This window comes from Priapulus caudatus, unplaced genomic scaffold, assembly GCF_000485595.1.
Source record: "Priapulus caudatus unplaced genomic scaffold, Priapulus_caudatus-5.0.1 Scaffold194, whole genome shotgun sequence".
NCBI classification, from domain to species: domain Eukaryota; kingdom Metazoa; phylum Priapulida; class Priapulimorpha; order Priapulimorphida; family Priapulidae; genus Priapulus; species Priapulus caudatus.
This window is the reverse complement of record NW_014577255.1, coordinates 370,426-391,204: the sequence shown is the minus strand read 5'-3', so window position 1 is coordinate 391,204 and position 20,779 is coordinate 370,426. Positions and strand designations below refer to the sequence as shown.

The 20,779-nt window shown below is 42.1% G+C and overlaps 2 protein-coding genes across 4 annotated transcripts in view; both read left to right on the top strand.

Moving 5' to 3' along the window:
* The window catches only part of LOC106807086, a 16,745-nt gene extending 6,058 nt beyond the window's left edge, over positions 1-10,687 (top strand). For all 3 annotated transcript variants that reach the window (XM_014809332.1, XM_014809333.1, XM_014809334.1), the window contains 5 exons: positions 6,134-6,227; positions 6,409-6,587; positions 6,789-6,904; positions 7,482-7,644; positions 8,001-10,687. In XM_014809332.1, coding sequence (XP_014664818.1) covers positions 6,134-6,227; positions 6,409-6,587; positions 6,789-6,904; positions 7,482-7,644; positions 8,001-8,083 — 635 coding nt within the window. In that variant the 3' untranslated portion in view covers positions 8,084-10,687. The remainder of the gene's footprint in view (positions 1-6,133; positions 6,228-6,408; positions 6,588-6,788; positions 6,905-7,481; positions 7,645-8,000) is intronic.
* An 8,546-nt stretch (positions 10,688-19,233) lies between these two features.
* Positions 19,234-20,779, top strand: part of LOC106807080 (protein Jade-1-like) — a 25,683-nt gene continuing 24,137 nt past the window's right edge. The window contains exon 1 of the mRNA XM_014809322.1: positions 19,234-19,300. The gene's annotated coding sequence lies outside the window, so the exon portion shown is untranslated. The remainder of the gene's footprint in view (positions 19,301-20,779) is intronic.

Genomic DNA, 20,779 nt, shown 5'->3' with positions numbered 1-20,779 from the left:
GGCAAGGGTGAAATGTAATGCAGAAATGTGGGTACCGTGGAACGGTGGCACATACGACCGTTCAGTGGACGAACGCGGAATGCGGTACGACATATTTTTAGAAAGGGCAGTATCAATTAACGTCACGACGGCAATAGCTATAGAACATGACCTATGACCTAACCACAGAAGAACCACAGGTTTGGCAGTGCATCACATACATAATGACGTGTAACATGTTTCGCCCTAGGCTGCTGATGCCCGGTTCAATTCTAACTGTTACATCGTTTTCATTATCAACCTTGATGGAATTTGATAAATGTAAAATACAAAATTGTGTTTTATTGCGTCCTTAAATTGCACACGGGTGGCCTGTGAAATCAATGATTTCCCTGTTCGTAAATGAGTTATCCCATTAAATAGAATTGCAATGACGCCATTGTTAATGCAACATACAAAAAGCAAATTGCAAGATTTTTGGCCAAACAACGTCAACACATTATTATTTATTATGTTCGCAAATTGCTGCTATCATATGATATTGTCCCACAGTAACTCGATTGATTCTCTATTTGTATTCGCCAGATGGCACCACCTAACTGAGGGCCTTGTTAATAGAAGCAGTTACTTGCGAGCAGTTTGCGAGCCAGCATGTACACGCTGAGACCAGTTTGCCTCGAATATACTTGCACTTGTAGTAACGGTATACCGCTCCTTGTGTTGTCATTTAATAAGCATCACACTATCACATGGTGGCAGCGGTAAAGGAACCTATTGCAACGGCAAGCCTGGAGATATTCGACCAGTACTTTGCCTGGGAGACAGCAGAAGTTTTCCCGCCGGAATGACGCCATTGTTCATTGCATGCCACGCAATGGTAACTGGACAATAGCCACGCTGAGGAGCTAATGAGGCAGATAAGTGTTGAATTTGAATAGCAAAGATGGGGGATGTTCGCGCACCCATCATGGACTGGTCAAGGCCAGATAGGACTGCCAGCTATAAGCTGTTCAAGCAAAAAGCACTTATGTATTTTGACTGCAAGGATGTCAAAGCGGAAAAGCAAGTGTCCCACATACTGCTTATGATGGGTGATGAAGGTGTTAGCATGTATAACAGCTGGGACATGACAGAGGCAGACCGAAAGAATGCGGCTACAGTATGGGAAAAATTCGATGTGCATATCGAGCCGAAGTCTAGCTTCAGGGTGGAGAGACTCACATTTCAGCGCATGAGACAACGGGCTGATGAAAGCAGTGACGACTTTCTAAGCAGATTAACCAACCAAGCGAATTTATGCAAATTTGTAGATAAGGACGAGCGCATTGTCGATCAAATCGCATTTGGTACGAAATACGCTGAAGTTCAAAAGACGTTGCTAATACAAGATGCTGCCTACACCATTGCAAAGGCCATGGAGGTATGTCGTGCCCATGATGCTTCGGTGGGCCACCAGGAGGCATTTAAGCATATACAAGACAGCCAGCTGTCAGTCAATGCCTTTCAGGACGGTTACAAGTCATCTCCACGGTGCTACCATTGTGGCGAAACCCGCCACAAGACCAGCCAAGGATACCCGGCGAAGGGATCTACATGCAGACGGTGCGGTTCAGACCACTGGGCCAAGGCCAGGGCATGCCCGGGCAAGTCACCAACACGTGATGGAGCAAGGCCCCGCAACCACTCCAGCTCACGAGGTGACAATGCCTGGAGCCGAGGACGGGGCAGAGGTCGTGGCCGAGGTCGATCCTGGAGTCGTGGTAGGGACCAGCATGGCAGGGACAAAAGCGTTAGTGCCATTACTGCTGAGGATGAATACTTTGCCCACGTTGCCTATGATGCTGTAGAAATTACGGTGGACACTGTAGCACAGAAGCAGTCAGCTTTTGCAACGCTTGACATACAACTGCCGAACAAGCGTGTGCATGACACCCTCAAGCTTAAGGTTGACACGGGAGCTGAGGGAAACATCTTACCCCTGCGCACATTCCGCCGCATGTTTCCCCATAAGCTGGACGCCAGCGGATATCCAAGGTCATCCGAGGTCAGCCACATGCCTGGTGTAAAGCTAACAGCATACAATGGAAGTGAAATCAAGCAGCATGGTGCCATATGGCTAGAGTGCAGGTACAAGAATTCCGGATGGCAGGGCATGACCTTCTACATTGCTGAATCTGATGGTCCTGCAATCTTAGGCCTCCCAAGCTGCAAGATGATGAATGTGGTCACTCTGCGATGTGACGATATTGGCATAGATGTGTCAGCCATTAACACTACTCCAGCGTCTACGACACCCCGAGTCGGTAGCATACAAGACCTGAAGGACGCATTCCCTAAATCATTTGATGCGCTGGGGAATTTCAAGGAGGAGTACCACCTCACTGCTGACCCTGCAGTGCCGCCGGTTGTGCATCCAAACCGGAAGTACCCAATACAACGTCGACTTGCTATCAAAAGTGAGCTGAATAAGATGGAAGCGATGGGTGTCATCAGGCGTGAAACCGAGCCGACAGACTGGGTTTCAAGCCTTGCCATTACGGAGAAGAAAAGTGGCAGTCTGCGGGTATGCTTAGACCCAAAAGACCTCAACCGCGCGCTCAAGCGACCCCATCACAAGACGCCGACCCTTGAGGAGATAACTCACCACTTTGGCGGAGCCAAAGTCTTCAGCAAGCTAGACGCCAAGAATGGCTACTGGTCAATAAGGCTGGATGAGTCCAGCTCAAGGCTAACTGCTTTCAACACTCCTTTTGGAAGGTATCGATTCCTACGCCTTCCATTTGGTCTGGTCGTGTCGCAGGACGTCTTTCAGCAGAGGATGGATGCCATACTGGAGAACTGCCCAGGCTGCACGGGCATCGCGGATGATGTTGCTGTCTACGGATGCACAGATGAGGAGCATGATCGCAATCTCTGGAACCTGATGCAGGTTGCCCAGGAGCATGGACTGGTCTTCAACTCTGAGAAATGTATAATCAAGGCCAAGGAAATTCCGTTCTTCGGCATGATCTACTCCTCAGATGGTGTGAAACCAGATCCAGATAGAGTGGAAGCCATCAGCACCTTGCCATCGCCGGCAAGCAAGAAGGAGCTGCAAGAGTTCCTCGGAATAGCTACATACATGGCACCATTCGTGCCGTGTCTGTCGAAGCACACAACCGCACTTCGTGAACTGTTGAAGCAGGATGTTGATTTTAGCTGGCTACCTGAGCATGGAGAGGCCTTCTCCAACATCAAGAGTCTCATCTGCAGAGCCACAACACTTGCATATTTTGATCTTGAAAAGGAGAGTGTTTTGCAGGTGGATAGTTCACTGAAAGGCATAGGTTCCGTCCTTATGCAGGATGGCAGGCCAATTGCATTCGCCAGTAAGTCGCTCACTGAGACGGAATCCAGGTATGCCAACATTGAGCGCGAACTCCTGGCTGTGGTCTATGCTTGCGAGCGTTTCCATACCTACATATATGGGAAAGCCTTCATCGTCCATTCAGATCACAAGCCGCTGGAGATGATCCAGTTAAAAAACTTGCATGCAGCACCTCCACGCCTACAGCGCATGCTACTGCGCTTGCAGAACTACGATGTGACCATCAGGTACCAGCCGGGAAAATCGCTGCTTCTCGCCGATGGACTCTCGAGGCTCCTGGGAGGAAGAAGAGATCCCCCCATAGAACTCGATGTCCAGATAAGTCTGGTCCAGTTCAGCCATGAACGCGTACAGCAGCTGCGCACAGAAACTGCTCAGGATCCAGTCCTAGCACCACTGCGGGATGTGATCATCAATGGATGGCCATCGTCTCAAAGGCAAGTGCCGAAGGTGATCAAGCCCTACTGGTCTTTCCGTGATGAGCTTGCGGTGGAGGATGGAATCATCCTAAAAGGAAGTGAGCAGGTCCTGATCCCTGCCTCGTTGCAACGCTATGTACTCACGGCGTTGCACGCCGGCCACCAAGGGCGGGATAAGTGCCGTCTGAGAGCTAAGGCCAGCGTGTACTGGACTGGAATCGCTTCAGACATTGAGTCCCTTGTGGCAAATTGTGACATTTGCCAGCAGAACGCCCCGTCACAGCAAAGGGAGCCATTGCTGCAGAAAGATATTCCGCCCCATCCATGGCACACTCTGAGTGCTGACTTCTTTGAGTTGGATGGAGAGGAATACCTGCTGGTAGCAGATCATTACACTAAATTCCCATTCGTGCGTTCAATGGGTAAATCGTGCACCAGCAAGGCCGCCGTCGCGTACTTCAAAGAGCTGTTTGGGATTCATGGCATCCCTGAAACATTGTACACGGACAATGGTCCACAGTTTGATGCCTATTGCTTCAAGGCATTTGCGAACGAGTGGTCATTCACGCACACCACATCGTCACCAAGATATCCGCAATCGAACGGATTCATAGAGCGTATGGTGAAGACGATCAAGTCCACCATACGGAAAGCTAGACTAGACCAAGTAGATCCAGATCTTGCACTACTGTGCTTGCGAACGACGCCAGTGAGTGACAAGATAAAATCTCCCATGGAAACTCTGATGGGTAGAAAAGCCAAGGCCAATCTACCAGTGTGCATCAGAAACGAGCTTCCAGATAGAGACACTATCAATGCCGCATTAGAGGCCCGTCAGGTATCACAAAAACGCTACTACGATGCCAGAGCATGTCCAGAGCGACCACTGCTCCTAGCGGGACAGCAGGTGCGCACCCAGCACCCCACTACCGGAAGATGGGCACCGGCAACCGTCATTAGAAAATGTGATGAACCGAGATCATACATCATCGAAACGACAGACGGAAGTCGACTTAGGCGAAGCAGTCGCCACCTTTCGGATCTCCATGCGCCGCAATCACAAACAGCCCAACCCATGGAGTCAAGCCAACCTCACAAGCAGGTTCGCTTTCAGGATGAGCAGCCTACGGCCAAGACAACAGCCGTCGAACCACCAGGTGCCACCCAACAGGAGCCAACCAGCAAACGTGAAGGCTTCAGCCGGTACGGCTGTAGATTGAAGAAGGCCGAGAAACTTTCTCTGTAATATTCCCATTCCAGATGAAACTGTTATATGCTTATATGTTATATGTTATATGGTTACTTGGTAAAGTTTTCAGTGACAAGGGGGATGTCACAGTATTCGATTGATCTCGTTTGTATTCGCCAGATGGCGCCACCTAACTGAGGGGCCTTGTTTGAGGGCAGTTACTTGCGAGCAGTTGCGAGCCAGCATGTACCCCAGTTTGCCGTGAATATACTTGCACTTGTAGTAACGTTATACCGCTCCTTGTGTTGTCATTTAATAAGCATCACACTATCACAGGTACTATAGTATAAAGCTTTTTTCGACCAAAGTGTACGAGCATCACGGGCCATCCTGTATTACTTTAAACTCAGATGAACTAAACATTGCTGAGCAATTTTGCAGAGTATATTTTGCCAAAAAATCACTCTGCTTGGGTTGCCATCCTTCAATATATACCATGGCACTAAAATCCCGCCCAGCAAGCAAGACAGCCAATACCATTTTTGTGCGAACGTATGAAATGCACGATTTACATTCAGCTATACTCAAAGTTTCGTGTGGACGAGGGATGGTATTATATATACAGGAACACACACACGCACATGCAAAATATCTAGGTACAAACGGAGCGAGAGGAAGAGAGAGCGAGAGTGCATTTGTGTTTGTTTCAAATGAGGGTTGAATAAGTGAGAGAGAGAGAGAGAGAGAGAAAGGAGAGGAAAGGAATAGGTGGGACGAGAGTAGGGGAGTGTAAGTATGGAGGGATTTATTTTTTTTAATATTTTCAATTCCTTTTGGACTGCTTGTGTGTCACAAAGACGAACCATCCCTTTTTCAAACACTTCTCAGAGCAATCTTCCCTTGCCCACTGCTCAAGGTAGTTGTTGCAAAACTAGCCATGGAACAAGCCAGATAAAATGGCTGCAGCATTATGGTCGCTCCTTCTCAACGCCACCATGCACCAGTTGTCAATGGTATGCCACTGAAATGCATAAACCTGTATGCTCAGCAGAGTGCACATTATTGTGAGCATCCAGGCAAAACACCATCAGCGCACTAAACTATAATGTGTCACAACTTATTAAGATTGCATATCCTCATGGATAGCTAACAATTGTTTTGCGTTCTATCATTTTTCAGGTGATTTGCTGTTTAGTCCATCGGAAGATGGAGCAGAACATCACATCTGCTACAATGCGATCACAGGAGCAGTGATTAGTCACGGATCTAAAAGGCAATCGACTCCCATACTCACAGTAAAATGTAGATTCTACTCAGAGTGGCATCTAGTGGAAATTTTGGAAATTCATAAATGGCATCGTTGCAGACCCAATAAATACTTGCATGTTTAGAGTATAGATATGTTTGTGATGCTATCTAGCTTAGATATCAAAACTTCTATTTTCATTCACCAGCCTTAACGGAATTCGGACCGGAGTGATCACCTCTCCTAATTGGCCCGGCGAGAGTCCTTCATTTATAGACTGCCGATGGTTCCTCGAGTTCGCTATGCTTTCTGGCAAGGCCTTTCGAACTTTAGAGCTCGATACTTATTTCCCTTCACCTCCCAGCTCCGATCTTCTAGAATTCAGGAGTAAGTAGGTGCTAGTAGATTCGTAGTTATTATACATGGCAGCTGCTGATTTTAACTGGATCTTTGCATTTTTTTGGTGCTGGAAAGATGGACTTTTAAGTAGCTTCTCTAGCAAAATACTTGTAAACTAAATTGTCGAATGTCATTCATCAGAATAGAAAATCTGTAATGATTATTTCTGAATGTGCCTGTTCTTACTAGGTGCCGACGCATGGTGGGGAGGCTATCAGTTTAATGACTCGATGTTTGAGGACGATTTATACGGTTTTTTGCAAACAGAAGGAGAATGTTTACACAGTAAAGATATCTGTCTGGAGGTAATTAAGTGTAGTAAAATCTTGATTAATTACGGTGGTGAATGTAAAGTCCACACTACTGAGATTGGACCCTTTTGGCGAAACTTTGTTAAACCACCACTATGGTGCAAATACATTGGCAGCAGGTTTGCAACAGTACTGGTAGTTCATAATTGCCTGTCACGGGTTACATTCCTAGAATATTCCACAATTAGGAAAACTATGACTGCAATGTTCAATGACAAGCATTTCATTCGGAGAACAAGGCTATTGTCATTGGCGGCAAAGAAGCCTAAACTTTCACAGTACATAGATTAAACTTTCAATTAAGCACTTGCTGGCATTTCACCAGAAACACTAGCTTCATGTTTTTTGACTTTATGTTAACAAAAGAATAGCAAAGCATGCAATTACGATCAAACTACTATCAATGCACGCAATGCCATTGCACTAAGCTGGGCAGTTTTGAACTATTTTTCTTCTTTCAGATTTCAATAACTGTGCTTTGCAAATCAATTTGTTTAAACATTGATGGCAAAAACATGCTAGAAATGCACACACTTTGCCTGTTATGGGTTACGGAATATTTCTTTTAAAGGGATTCACACTTCAGAACTACAACAGTTCAGTATCCATCAAGAAAGAGGTGATCGGTGCAACCGAAGAACTAGCAATCCGGTACCTCTCGCTTAGCCATACACCTGCTAACACCGACAGTGGCAGAAAGCACGCCTTTCGCTACAAGTGGAGATATTTCCTGTGTAAGAATAGCTTCTAAAACTTATGATATACAATCATATTTGTGACAAATTTTAGTGCAAATGGATTAACTCCATCCTAAAACATCATCTTGTATTTTTATGTTATTCAACAACTGTAGTGAGTATAACAATCATCAATGTAAAGTGTTATTGCACAGTTTCTATCGAATATAGCCACTTCAGTTGTAGTACTTTTGTCTGTATCCTATATGCCTTGGAAATATAGTTGGTGTTGTATTAGATATCAGAAAATCTTATTATTATTAGCATATATTTTCAGCAGCATTCTTTGTATCAATGTAATTTATTTGACATATTAGGGCTGCCAATCATTACTATATCTTGTTGACTTTTAGATGGTGAAACTAGTGGAATTTATCCATTACGATCTGCTGGTCTATACCTTCTTCTGGCCTTCGCTCTCGTGGTACAGGTATGAGAATGAGAGCTATACTGTAATATCACGTCTACCATCTCTCTACATCAGCATTCCTGTGGCTCTTTCATCCACTAGGGTCAACAAACTCCACATCATCATTTTGAAATGCTGCATCGATTGTTTGCGATTTTATGTTAATGTATCAACAATAAAACCGATTGGCCTGTGAGGCTATACAGGCTATAATACTAAAACTTCTCAACGGCAGTATCATATGTAACATCACGGTAACTTATATATTAGTACGGGTACTAGTTTAATTGTAATCCCTTACTTTTAGTAATTTACCAGTATAGTCAGTGTACAAGAGGATACAGTATTTATTATCTATGCTAGTAAGTTACTATTAGGGGAAGATTGAATGTTTTAAGTCTTTTTAATTGGACTGGTGTTGCATTGAATATGGAGTGGTTTGGTTGTGAGGATTTACGATTGACTCGCGTTCATTCATACAGTCGCCAAATCAGGTAATTTTCAGTATGATACGAGTAGTACTACTCATTATCAGCAACATATTTGTTATTGTACTTGCGTTTATGGTGCCATATGTGGCCATGGAGTCATTGTCAGGTTTACATGAAGCTTAGGTATACTTTAGGTAGGGTCTAAATAAGATGTACAAAAGGTAGTCATTTTGTTGTTAAATTGATATTTGATGTAAGTGGATTCTGATGATGTATTTTCTATTAGGCAGTACTTTACTCTTTTGTAACTAAAACAATTTTGCCATGCACTGGTAAAATTGAGCCTGCCATCATTAAATGTCAGATCCTGACCTTTAATCTGACCATTCCTGACCTGATCCTACAGCCCCTGGATCTGCGTGTAATGTAATTATGGTCTGAATCACTGTTTAGAGAATAGCCGCGTTCACACGGAGCAATTTGATCTGGGTCGAAAACGACCAGGGTCAAATGCGTCCCGGGCCAAGCGTTCACACGGACGTTTTCTCGGTACGAAAACGACTCGTGTCATTTCGACCCGAGCGCTGGTTCATTTTTGCCATGTGAACGCGTACCGACACACGACCCGGGACAGTAGTATGGCGGTAGACGTCGAGAGCCAGAGTTTACATGAGTTGTTGCTATGCATGATTGTTTAATTTGCATTGTTCGCTTGATTGTTCGCTTGGACGCATTGTGCTCGAAGCTCGCATAGCATAGAGGCATATGTCCTAGAACTGATCAATCAAACGTCGTGCCAACGCGCTCTTCAAAATCGACCCGTGTCAGTCTCGGATCGTTTTCGACCCGGAGTTTTCGCTCCGTGTGAACGCGGCTAATGAATCTAGTAATAGAATTATACAAATAGTAAGATGTGCTTGCAATGTAATTATGGTCAGGTTCGTGGTTTAGAGAATTAATCTAGTAGTAGAATGTTTTGGATAGTAACATTAATAGCAACTCAGCATAGTATGGACGACTTCTGCAATCACTCACATCGGCCAGAAGAGGGCGCATGGTGAACAATGGAATACCCAGGTCATCGCCAGTTATTATTCAACCGTACTTCCCAAAAGGACTGGTTACCTCAGATAACTGTATCACTTCTGCGACTCTCGGACAGGTATTACATACGACGAACGGCTAGTGTTACACTGCAACACATTTATTATGCTCTCTACTTAAAGGTAATGTACAAGGAAACGCCACTCGGTAACAGTGAGCTCGCGCTCAAATATATAACAAAGTAACAAAATATGTGGCAGCACATGCAGTAATGAACCACGTGCATATTGTTACAGCTCCCTTTTGTAATAAAATTTGGCCTTTACAAGATATTGTTACAATAACAATCGATACTTGTCAATGATTATTTTAAATGTCCGTGGGGGTTTTTCTTTAGGGTTTTATTGTATCGGATAGGTTAGTACAGTAGTATTACTGCGTCCAGTAGGTCGCACGATCTCTAATGCTAGGTCGAATATAAAATCCAAGGAGCTATATTAGACACACGTCGTCATCTATATACAACTGTAGAAAAACCATGCAAGTTTTCCGATGCTCGCTCAAATATCTACGGCCTCAAATGAAAACCCGAGTTTGATTAGAAATGTAGTATTTATGTCACTATAAATCATGTCAAGGGAGATAAATTAAATTTCATGCAAGTTAAAAAACCTTGTAGGTTTGGTTAGTGTTTTAGCCAAGTGCTTATTTCAGTATCACGATTGTCACGTCTTGACATGGGGTCTAAATTGTGTAAGTGACAATCCCATTCAGTGGAGTCATACACCCATTGGTCATATATACCCGAGGAGTATTGACCAGGAGTAATTAAGCTTCTATATCAATGACAAATTATATATCTTCAGAAATTTGTATTAATCTTCTTGTATTGTAAAAAAATAATTGTACAGTCCTAGGTTGTTTTTTTATGTAAGGTCTGATAATATCATCATGAGTGGGATATTTGTAATCCTATAAATTTAAATATGTTTATTGTATTTTAAATCCTAGTATTATAGATATATTGACTTATTGACCCAATTATTTTTTAATTACTCATGGAATGTGACTGCAAACTTGCAGACATAAACTTTGTATCTCGTTAATATATAATATCGAGTAAAAACCTATATTATGCATTACGTTTATCTTTCAATCCTTGTTTTATTTTTATATTTATTTTGCTTATATACAAGCCATAGGCATATGAGCTATGCAGTATTAGCATGAATAAACGTCACAATGAATATACATGGCGAGTACGCAGCATACTGCTTATTGATTTGTACAGAAATTAAACAATATATAAGATCACCACCAAGCAATCACAATTACAAAACAAATTAAAGTAGTATCGCCTACGTCCTTTCTACTCTAGAGAAATAGCAAGCGAAGGTCGTCTTCAGTTTGAAAATAGTGGCCAAGGGTAAAAGGTGCGTTGTACGATGTTTTTAATCGATATCTTTTCCTATGGATTACGTACAGTCCAATGTATACTAGTAATATAGTAGTATATATAGTATAAATCCAAGTAGTAATAGTAAAATTGTACATATGTATAGCTACTACTTTTATTATTGATTGCATTAGTATACATTCGGCATTTACATTATAAGGCAACTCGAAATAATTTTAATGCTAAAATTTTCATTACAATGACGCATTTGATTATTTCACATTAAACTAGAAGGATAACTTTAATATAGGTTTAATGACTATTTTTCATGCTAATGAATAGTTCACTGCAATTATAAGTGAATTTGATAAGTGTAATATGTTTTTAAACACTATTGCTAGTGAATCCTAAAATAACGATGACCTGTGCCGATATAGACCATAGAAATCTAACTAACACTAGAACGGCCGTTGCCCAATCATGACGCGAAATACGGTGGCCATATTGAAACACTACAGCATGTAAGTAAACAGATGCACATTAATGTACATGTGTGTGTGTTGATGACTCGCTGTCGATCGCTGCATCGAATAAGACTTGACTGTCATGCTTTTAATTTTTGTTGAGGAATTACACACTTGTCAAAAAATGACTAATAAATAAAACAATAATCATTCAAGTGAAGTAAGACGATAAGCTAGAGAATATAGGCCTAAATATACGCATGTGGTATGGATATATATAGTCATGCAGGCCCGTAGCCAGCTTTATATTGGGCGGGGGGGTTCGTTTTTCAATGTTGGCAATTTGCTCGGCAGGGCGTGTTACAGATTTGTACCAGGGGGGGTCTAACGGTACACCCAAAGTTCGCGAGCAACGCGTGAAGGGGTGGTCTGGGCCCCTCCCAGAATTTTTTAAATTACACCCCCCTCAGTATCGGTTTTCTGACGCGAGCAAGCGGGGGCGTCCGGACTCCTGGACCCCCCGTACACGCCCCTGCTCCCGGCGCGAAGCGACCAGGCGATTGGGAGCCAAGCGTAAGCCGAGCGAAGGGGGACGGGTGTGGAGGGGGGTGTTCACTGTTCACCTCCCGCACGATAGAATTTATGCCAATGTATTACACTAAATATGGACGACTGTAGTGAAGATCTTGCAAATTTAAAAAAAAATTTGCTTGAGGGGAGTCGCTGCAGGGGGGGGTTCGTTGCGAACCCCCAACCCCCCCTGGCTACGGCCTGTGCATTGATACATGTGCCTACCCATTCGACAACATAATTTATCAGCGGGCCAGTGTAATTTTGCATGTATTGTACATAACAATGCTACTCGATTCCCATGAATGTGTATGTGTAAGAGCTTGGCAAAACTATTCATTTTTTAAACAAGTCATCCAGGTTATTGCTATGTGAAATAAATATTGCTTACAGTGTGGTATGTGTGTTTGAACAATGTATACTGTGGGATTTACTTCCCTTGCTAATCTAATTAGCTAATTCCCCACACACACAAAAGCAACAAAATGTTTTCTTTTAAATATTAGTTTATTTCACTGTACACTGTACTAACATCTGTCGCAACATAATCATCACAGCTTGAGTTGTCCAACAATCACCATATGTATAGACAATACATTCATTATAAACCTTTTACTATAAAATAGTAAAATAAAGCCTATAAAGCCGTATACTATAAGATGAATTTAATGTAGACATTTAATACCAACCTATATAATATATATATACCACACATGATGGATGATCAATTTTACTGGCCCAATATGCATGATGGCTGGCTTCTTGAACGTCACGACTCAAGAAACAGTTTAAGACAACCAAGTCCGATGAAATGAGATGGAGAAGATGTGAAGAAGCTGAGTTGACTTGCTGAACCTTCATGCTGGCAGGGACCAGGACGAACCCCGGGGACCTCCGCTCGGCACACCGAAGCGCACTGAGCACCGCTCGGCTCCGCCTTTACTGGCCTATGAAACAGTACGTTTTATTAAGGTGGTGACGAACATTTTGCCTTTTAATGACAGTTATATTGTTTGACCATGTGAACATGCTGAATTGTCATGGAAGTATACGAACACTCGAACGAAACCAAGTCGAAGAATCAAGTTTTCCACACCATTGTGCCTGTCTGGCGATGTACCCATGCTCTTACCTAGTTCCAAAAGAATAGTTGGCCAACAATTCCAAGCACCTTGCAATTGTTAGCTGTTGTTCGTGTCTCTCCTCTGTGCCAGTGAGACCCCGAAGCAACGCTCAGCCGACAAACAAAGAGATGGCTAGTCCTTAGTATGCTGTACACCAAGGCGCCATTGTCACGCAGATGAATAAACTTGTAAGATGTCAGGTTTGCTTGGTGTCAGCCTGCCTTCACAGTGAAGCACGGCATGGCTCACACTCTGACAACACGTAGCAGCTTGCGCGGGACATACCCAGCCTATTGTACACCACAATGTTAGTGATTGCCTGCTGCTGATGTGTGATCGCGGCACTCTCCACTGGACTCCTCACAGGGCAATTCCTCCTCTTCCCTCTCAAAGCGCTGAGAGTGTGCGGTCGGTGTGTACAGGTCTGTGTTGGCGTCAGAAAAGCAACCACCTGTTCATCCCTGTGATGTCACATTTTCCCTTGTTGGTGCCAGCTGTGGCAAACACAGCTCATCCTTGCCAGCCAGCTTTCGAAAAGCTTGACACCAAACTGCCACAACATTGGGCGTTGTTGTTCCATCACGCTGTATAACATGCCAAATCCGAGGCACAATGCTTAATACAGTGCATAAAACATGGTTCAAGCTTTATTGTTATTACGAAGCATTAGAAGCTCTTTTATGCTATCGAAACTGTTTAAATTCCTTGCCCATGTTTAATGTACATTGTAAGGACAGTGCAATTGTACTGTTACTTAAAAGTAAAATAACAGTTAAACTTACACAATCTGTGAACTGGTGAAAAAACAACTGCAAGTGGTCTTGGCTCAAACTTGTAAGGTCAGCGACGTATTTCTGGATGGTGTCACCTTCTAAACAAGTCATGCCACCAGCCATGAGACTGGGATGTGACAAATCATACAAAAGAAGCCCGTCTTTCTGCCAAATTTTTCGAAAATAAATGTCAGATTTTACTGATTATGCATCAACACATTATTTATACATGTACACACATCAATAATGGCAAAGTCACATTGCTCGTTCAAAATAATTAGGATCATTACTGATGAATATCAACATTATCATATGAATTATGTTGTGTCTAAACTTTAAAAAAAAACTGTGCCAATTGAAAGGACTGTCAGTGCCTTAACTGTGTTCGCTACATAAATAAGAAATGTGTCAATTATTTATCAATCAGCATATTGTGATTGGATCGACAAATAGCCAAACCGCCATCATGTACACCTATGTGTCCTTTCACTATAAAAACAAATTACGCTCAGTCATGTATGCAGGCGAGATGCTGTCAGACACTAAATGATCTTCAGTACCACTTACCCAGGCTATGAGAATAAATATAATGAGTTGTACTAAATTATAAACAGGTTTTTAAAATAGTAACATACCAAAGAAACGCCAGCACTAGTTTGTGTGGCTCTCGGAAATGTTCCAGTTGCTGTCATCAATCCTCGCCAACCTTTCTGCTTGCAATTCTTTTTTACCAATGGGCACTTTCTTCGCCTGTAAAGAGAGCCCCTAACTGAATTCCTATGGATGTGCTACTGAGATATACACATGTACCTCATTTGTCTCTCTACTACTAGTAATATATACATAATCATGGTATTGAGGAAGTGGCACTTTTTTTAGACAAGCTGTTTAAATAGAAAAAAATAGTCTGCACGATGTTAGGATAAGAGAAAATCATATATTTGGCTATTATCTTTAAACTTAGTATGCCTTATTATACAAAGAAAACACTTTTGTAACAGCTGCATGATCTACATGGGAGATGGCATCTGGCGCAAGATCAAACACTGAAGGGAAGCATTTTCTTTCTGGTACGCGGTGGTCTGTCCGTCTTATGTCCAGGTCCGATTCCAGGAAATGTTCACTGCCACACATAGGTAGCGATCCGCTGGCTGGACAACTTCCTGCCCCGGCGGCAGGCCCTCACCGATTCTCTGGTTGAATGATTGAGCTTTCTTGTTCGCGGTGTATTTGGGGAACGCTTGAATAGAACAGGCGATGGCGATGTGAGTCATGCGCGGATATGGCCGGATGTGGTGTAGCTAGCGAGCAGTTAAAAAACAATTAAACAGAACCTGTAAATTATTAACATGAAAGGTAGATGGTGGGCAAAGATTACCTAGGATGCCTCAGGCTCACTATTCAGGGTTTGGGAGGAGGAGTGGTGAAGCGTAAGGGGTGTCTGACCGTAAATGTTAGTCGATAAAGATGAGTTCGCGTGGTGCCACCTTGTGATGGATGGAGTATGAGATTACTAATAATCAGGGCCCTGATAGTGGTTAATCAAACATTGCCATAGCGCAATTATCGCTAGTAGTACAAAGCTTCATGAAATTTTCACATCACCACTAAATATTGTGCCTACATTCACATTTGTCTGGTGAAAAAAATATAAGAATTGTTGATTATAAAGTATTTTTTTTAAATACATTACAGTACTCAAATAGTAGCTTGCTAGGAACACCGAACCTACTAACAGACTAAGCCCCCAAACACATATTAGGCCAATTGCCACTGATAGCCAATGGCGTCTGTCTGTGGCTGGCATTGGTGTGTTTTTCATGAATATGAAAAGTGATCATTTTACAGTATAGACATGCCCATCATATAATTTATATATGTTAGTTAGATTTCTATGCATTTTACACTCTTAGTAGCCTACCGTTTAACTGCAGTCTATTGCACTGATTTAACCTTAGACATGGGACACATTATTAACATCACGATAGGGAAGGTCGAATTCCATGGGGAATTGCATGGAAACTTGTGTTAGCCTGTTGCTATCAGCCATGTGTTTACAATACATGGCGGATAATACAGTCATTTTTTATAATTAATAATATATAGTCACATTTTGCCCATAGCCTTATAGCGCTACTTTATTGGAACGAGATTCCTTTTTTCCTTTGATTCTCTGTTTGTGGGATTCCCACAGTGGATAGCAAAAACATTGCGTACCAAACTGTTCGTGCCAGCTTCTGTACCCGCATTTTGATCGCTGTTTGAAATAGCTATGATCAGATATTCTACAGTTCTGCCAGTAATGTAATGTTCCAAGCATGGCCGGCGCGGAATCTCGTTTGAGCTACTGATTCGTTCATTGGTCAGTAGGCTGTCTAGATATTGATAATAGGATGTCTTATGATATAGACATCAATAACTTGTGTGTGTCTGCCTTGGTCTGTTGTAACACAGATAGTGCTACCTAATGTTCACGGGGTGTCAACAGAAGTGATATAGGTCTATCCATGTAGCATTTTGCTCTAACACAGGGCCACACAGCCAAGTATGAACGAACACAGTTGAGAATCTTTGCAGCATAGTGGTCTATGCCGTAGCCCATATGAATGATAAAACAAGAAAACAAAGCCGAGAAAATAAATGCGTTGGCTTTAGCACATCAATGTCAACTCAGACGCATACCCCCATAATTTAGCCAAACGGTATGTTTATTGAACACAAATGACACGTGGTGTTAGGGAGAATTTAAAGCTGACTGGTTTCTGTTTTAGTTTTTACGATTGGTAGGCAGCCATCACACCAGCTGCGACAGTACACCTTATATAAAGCACATATATACTGATCACAGTGTCATTACAGGGCTTGTTTCACCGTAGAAAATTACAAGTATTTCGCTCCTTGGAAATTGTGTGTGTGCGTGCGTTCGTGTGTAAATTACACTAGCAAAGAAACTAAGATGAAAGTGTCAATGACACTGTAGCTCACCACAAAAAAGGACACAAATGAGTGAGTGAGAAGAAGTCAGTTTTATTTGAGCAACCATCGACGTACATTATAGGAACGAAGAGTATATATGGGAGAACTCCCATTATATACTCTTGATAATTATATGTGTAAATTTTTATGTGAAAATATATGTTTGAGATTTGAAAGTCTGAGATGTGGGCGAGTGATGGTGTTACACATAAATGGTAGGAGGGTAGAGCCCCCCTTCTGCTAGGGGGTACAGGGGGTCTTCCCCAGGGTACAAGGGGTTTTCCCCAGAAAGGTTTTGTAAAAGACATTCAATTGTATAAAATATACGTAACTGATATGGATCATAAGAAAACAATTGTTGTTCCCGGCACCTTGTATCGGCTATCGCCGTAATGAACATCTGGCAGGCCTTGTCGGTGAGGTAAGTGCTGCCGACATCTAACCCCTTGGTCTTGTCAAGCTGGCACAGCTTGACGTAATCGGTGTAGGGACTGCCGTTTTTAGCTCACATTGACATCGTCAAGATGAGCTATTGCCATTGTATGGGGCGTTGTCCGTCGTACGTCCGTCCGTTCGTCAACATTTGGCTACGGTCAACGATAACTTGAGAACTGTTTGACCCACATGTTTCAAATTGCATACAGTTGTTACTCCCATGGGAGAGATTTGCACGTCCTATTTTGGAGCACGCCAGTCGACCTACTTTCGAGCCACGCCCACTTTTTGGCAAAAATGAAAATGGCCATCTAGATTCATTCGATTTTGTTAAATTTACCTACCTACCTAATCATACCTGTACGTGTTGTATTGTTTTAGATTCTTCGTTACAGTAATTTGACTGGAATAATTTATTGCTTTTATTTGCGCAATAATTGAAAACCAAAATGGCAATCATTTAGGCGTAGCGCCATCTCTCGCCCAGATTTCATACTTTCAGATCTGAAACATTTATTTTCGCATCAAAACTAACCGTGAAGCAAAACAGTGAAATTTCTATTAGTATAAAACAGGGAATAAGGACATTTGATCACATTTCGGTCCATCATAAATGAAACACTTACCAAATTTTAGATATCAATCTCCCTCGATCTTCTATCACACCCAAGGTGAGCTATAGTGTCATTGACACTTTCATTTCCAATAGCATGTGCATTTCTAATTAGGATATTCAGTTTTGCTATTATGGCCTTGTTCATTAAAGTAGCTGCCTTGCAATCACTGTGACAAGATTCGTATGCATAATGAACAATGCATAAAAGCGAACAATTCCAATGAAACAATCAGTGCATGTCACTGTGATTGCAAGGCAGCTTACGTCAGGTAAAACGATGCAAGCGACAGGGAAACTAGTCGCGTCGCGTCGCAAAAGTAGAACATGCACTACTCGCTGCAACTAACAATTTTCTAGTCGCTGAGCATCGCAGACCCGTCGCTGGCAGTCGCAGGGGTGCTTAGGTCGAACTGCCCCTGCGACGCTATCGTCGCAGCGAATTGCAACCAGTTGCAGAAAATCAGTCGCAGGCAATCGCGTCGCATCTTAGTTCCAGAGCCTACTAATATTAACTGATTATGTAACTATAATATTAAGCATATAAGTATAAGTGCTTTCTTAGTTTCTAATTTCTATGCCTACGCCAGATGAAGTTACAAAAAAAAGTGATTGCAATCCACACTCAGGCTACAGAGTACAGTGACCTGTGACCACTTGCTGATAATGTGGCTACCGTAGTGGGTAGTGTAGCACTGTGGGTAGTGGTTTATCGTAGTAGTGCAGGGGTTTTGGCCCTAGTCTAGAAGACATGTCCCACAATTTTAACGTAGCGTTTACACACCCATGTCGTGAGTTTGGTTAGGGTTAGGGTTAGGTTAGGGTTAGGTTAGGGTTTTTAAACCTGGGGTTGTCAAATAGGAATGGGCCAATTATTAATTACACAATTAATTTGCAATTTTCTAATACTAATAGTAATAGTACAACCGCCGGCACTTGCCACTAGTACTTCTACTACTTTGAAGGCAGCGGGCCAATATCACAGCACAGAGAGCACACATAGCATAAATTCTAATTAGGATTGTGCAGAAAAGATCATAATTTATACATAAATAAAATTTCCAGCCACTACGACGATAACTAATACTGCAAATAATTGACTACAGATGGCGGTACTGTCTATGGTAGGAAAGGTCATGCACTTCCTATATTTTCATTCTACAGTAAAATAACTTTAAAATGTTGTTTACAATGTTAAAACATACCAACATAAAATGGTCGTAATAAATGATGAGCAAATATAGTGATTCATAACCTAAGTGCTTATAAAATCTACATAATACGCGTATTTGATCATTGCTATACGAGCAGTTCGTTCAGATCCCGACAGGTGGCAGCGGTTTTCTCGCGAGATCTACTGGCGTGTGTCACGTGACCGAAAATGGACAAAATTTTCGCCACAACCATGGCGCCAAATGGTATGTATACCACTTAAATTTGATCAAAATACTACTTAACCGTTCAACAAAGTGTTGTTTACCCTAGTCCATATTGAAAGCCAACATATTACTCTAAATTACTGTAGCAGTCCGAAATCCCTAATTTCTTCACGAAGCCGGTAAAATACTCGTGAATACGTAATTAGTTTTCCCAGGTATGTGCGCCATTTACGAAAAAATCTGTGTCAAATTCTATCTTGTTGACCCTGGCAGGCAATATTTACAGAAGGTTACATGTCTAAAAGCATGGGTCAAGTTGGTACGTGCAATACGTTCAGTATAAGTTAAAATTTCGTTAACAGAAACGGCCAACGTTCCAAGGTTGAGCTGTAATCACGATGTAAACACTGACTGGTAAAGGGTGTTTTGGGATTATATTTCAAGAATTTCACAGCAATTTGACATCTTTTATTGGTATTTACCATACTAAATTTTGTGTAAATTTACGATGTACGTCTTCTTTACAAGCTAAATGTGTATGGTTGTAAAATTACCCCTGTAATGTAGTCATTTCTGTATACAGCATACTGGTTGTTGCAATAAGTAAATGTACCTCTGAATAGTCACTTGAAAATCTTGTCTGGGTAGCCTTTTTAAAATTATATACAAATTAATGGTATATATCCGTAGTAATTTTATAATAATTTAGTAGTTCGATAAATTAGTTATTGAAATGCAACATAGCCATCATGAAAGATTCACCACATATACTGTCTAACACACCTGATCTTTTGGCAGATTGCCAATAGGCCATTACCTACTATAAATATGGTTATAAAGTATTTTTCTCTGGGATTTGTAAATGAATTTAGATGGAGTCTTTTGTTGTGTTGGGTAGTAATATGACATATAAGGATAATTTGATCAGTAAATGGCACTTTTTGGTGGAACTCATGCACGTTTGTGTACATGTGTTTTAAATGGTGTTGATTGATTAGTCGCAAGTGTTCATTTGGAATAAATATTTTACCTTCATATATGTAATATTATTTTTGCCGTAAACAGATTAACCTTTTTTATATATCTATGTGGCTTGTATATTAGTATTTATATGTAATCTGCAGATGTGCATGTTAAAGGCAGGGTTCGACACTAACCCACGTCCGACCGACCTAGTCGGGTAAATGCTTGGTCCGGTCGCATACAACCAGAGTGCTAGTAGCCCGACTGGTCGTGTTAGAATTGGTCATATATATTGCACTGAAAGGTCACCTCTGGCTAGACTGGTTCGCGGCCGCACTGTTTTTCGCAGAGCGTGCGTGTGTACATTGTCTAGCAGAGCGTGAGGCCGGATACCAGTCAACCTTTCGGCAAAAACAATAACGTGGTTTGCTGCTAGCCGCAGTAACGATCGAATAACACCGTGCGCTCAGTGTATGGCCCGTGAAAAGCGAATGCGCACGTGAATTGCCACGCCGATTAAAGCGCGGGAAACACATACTAGAACATACATACATA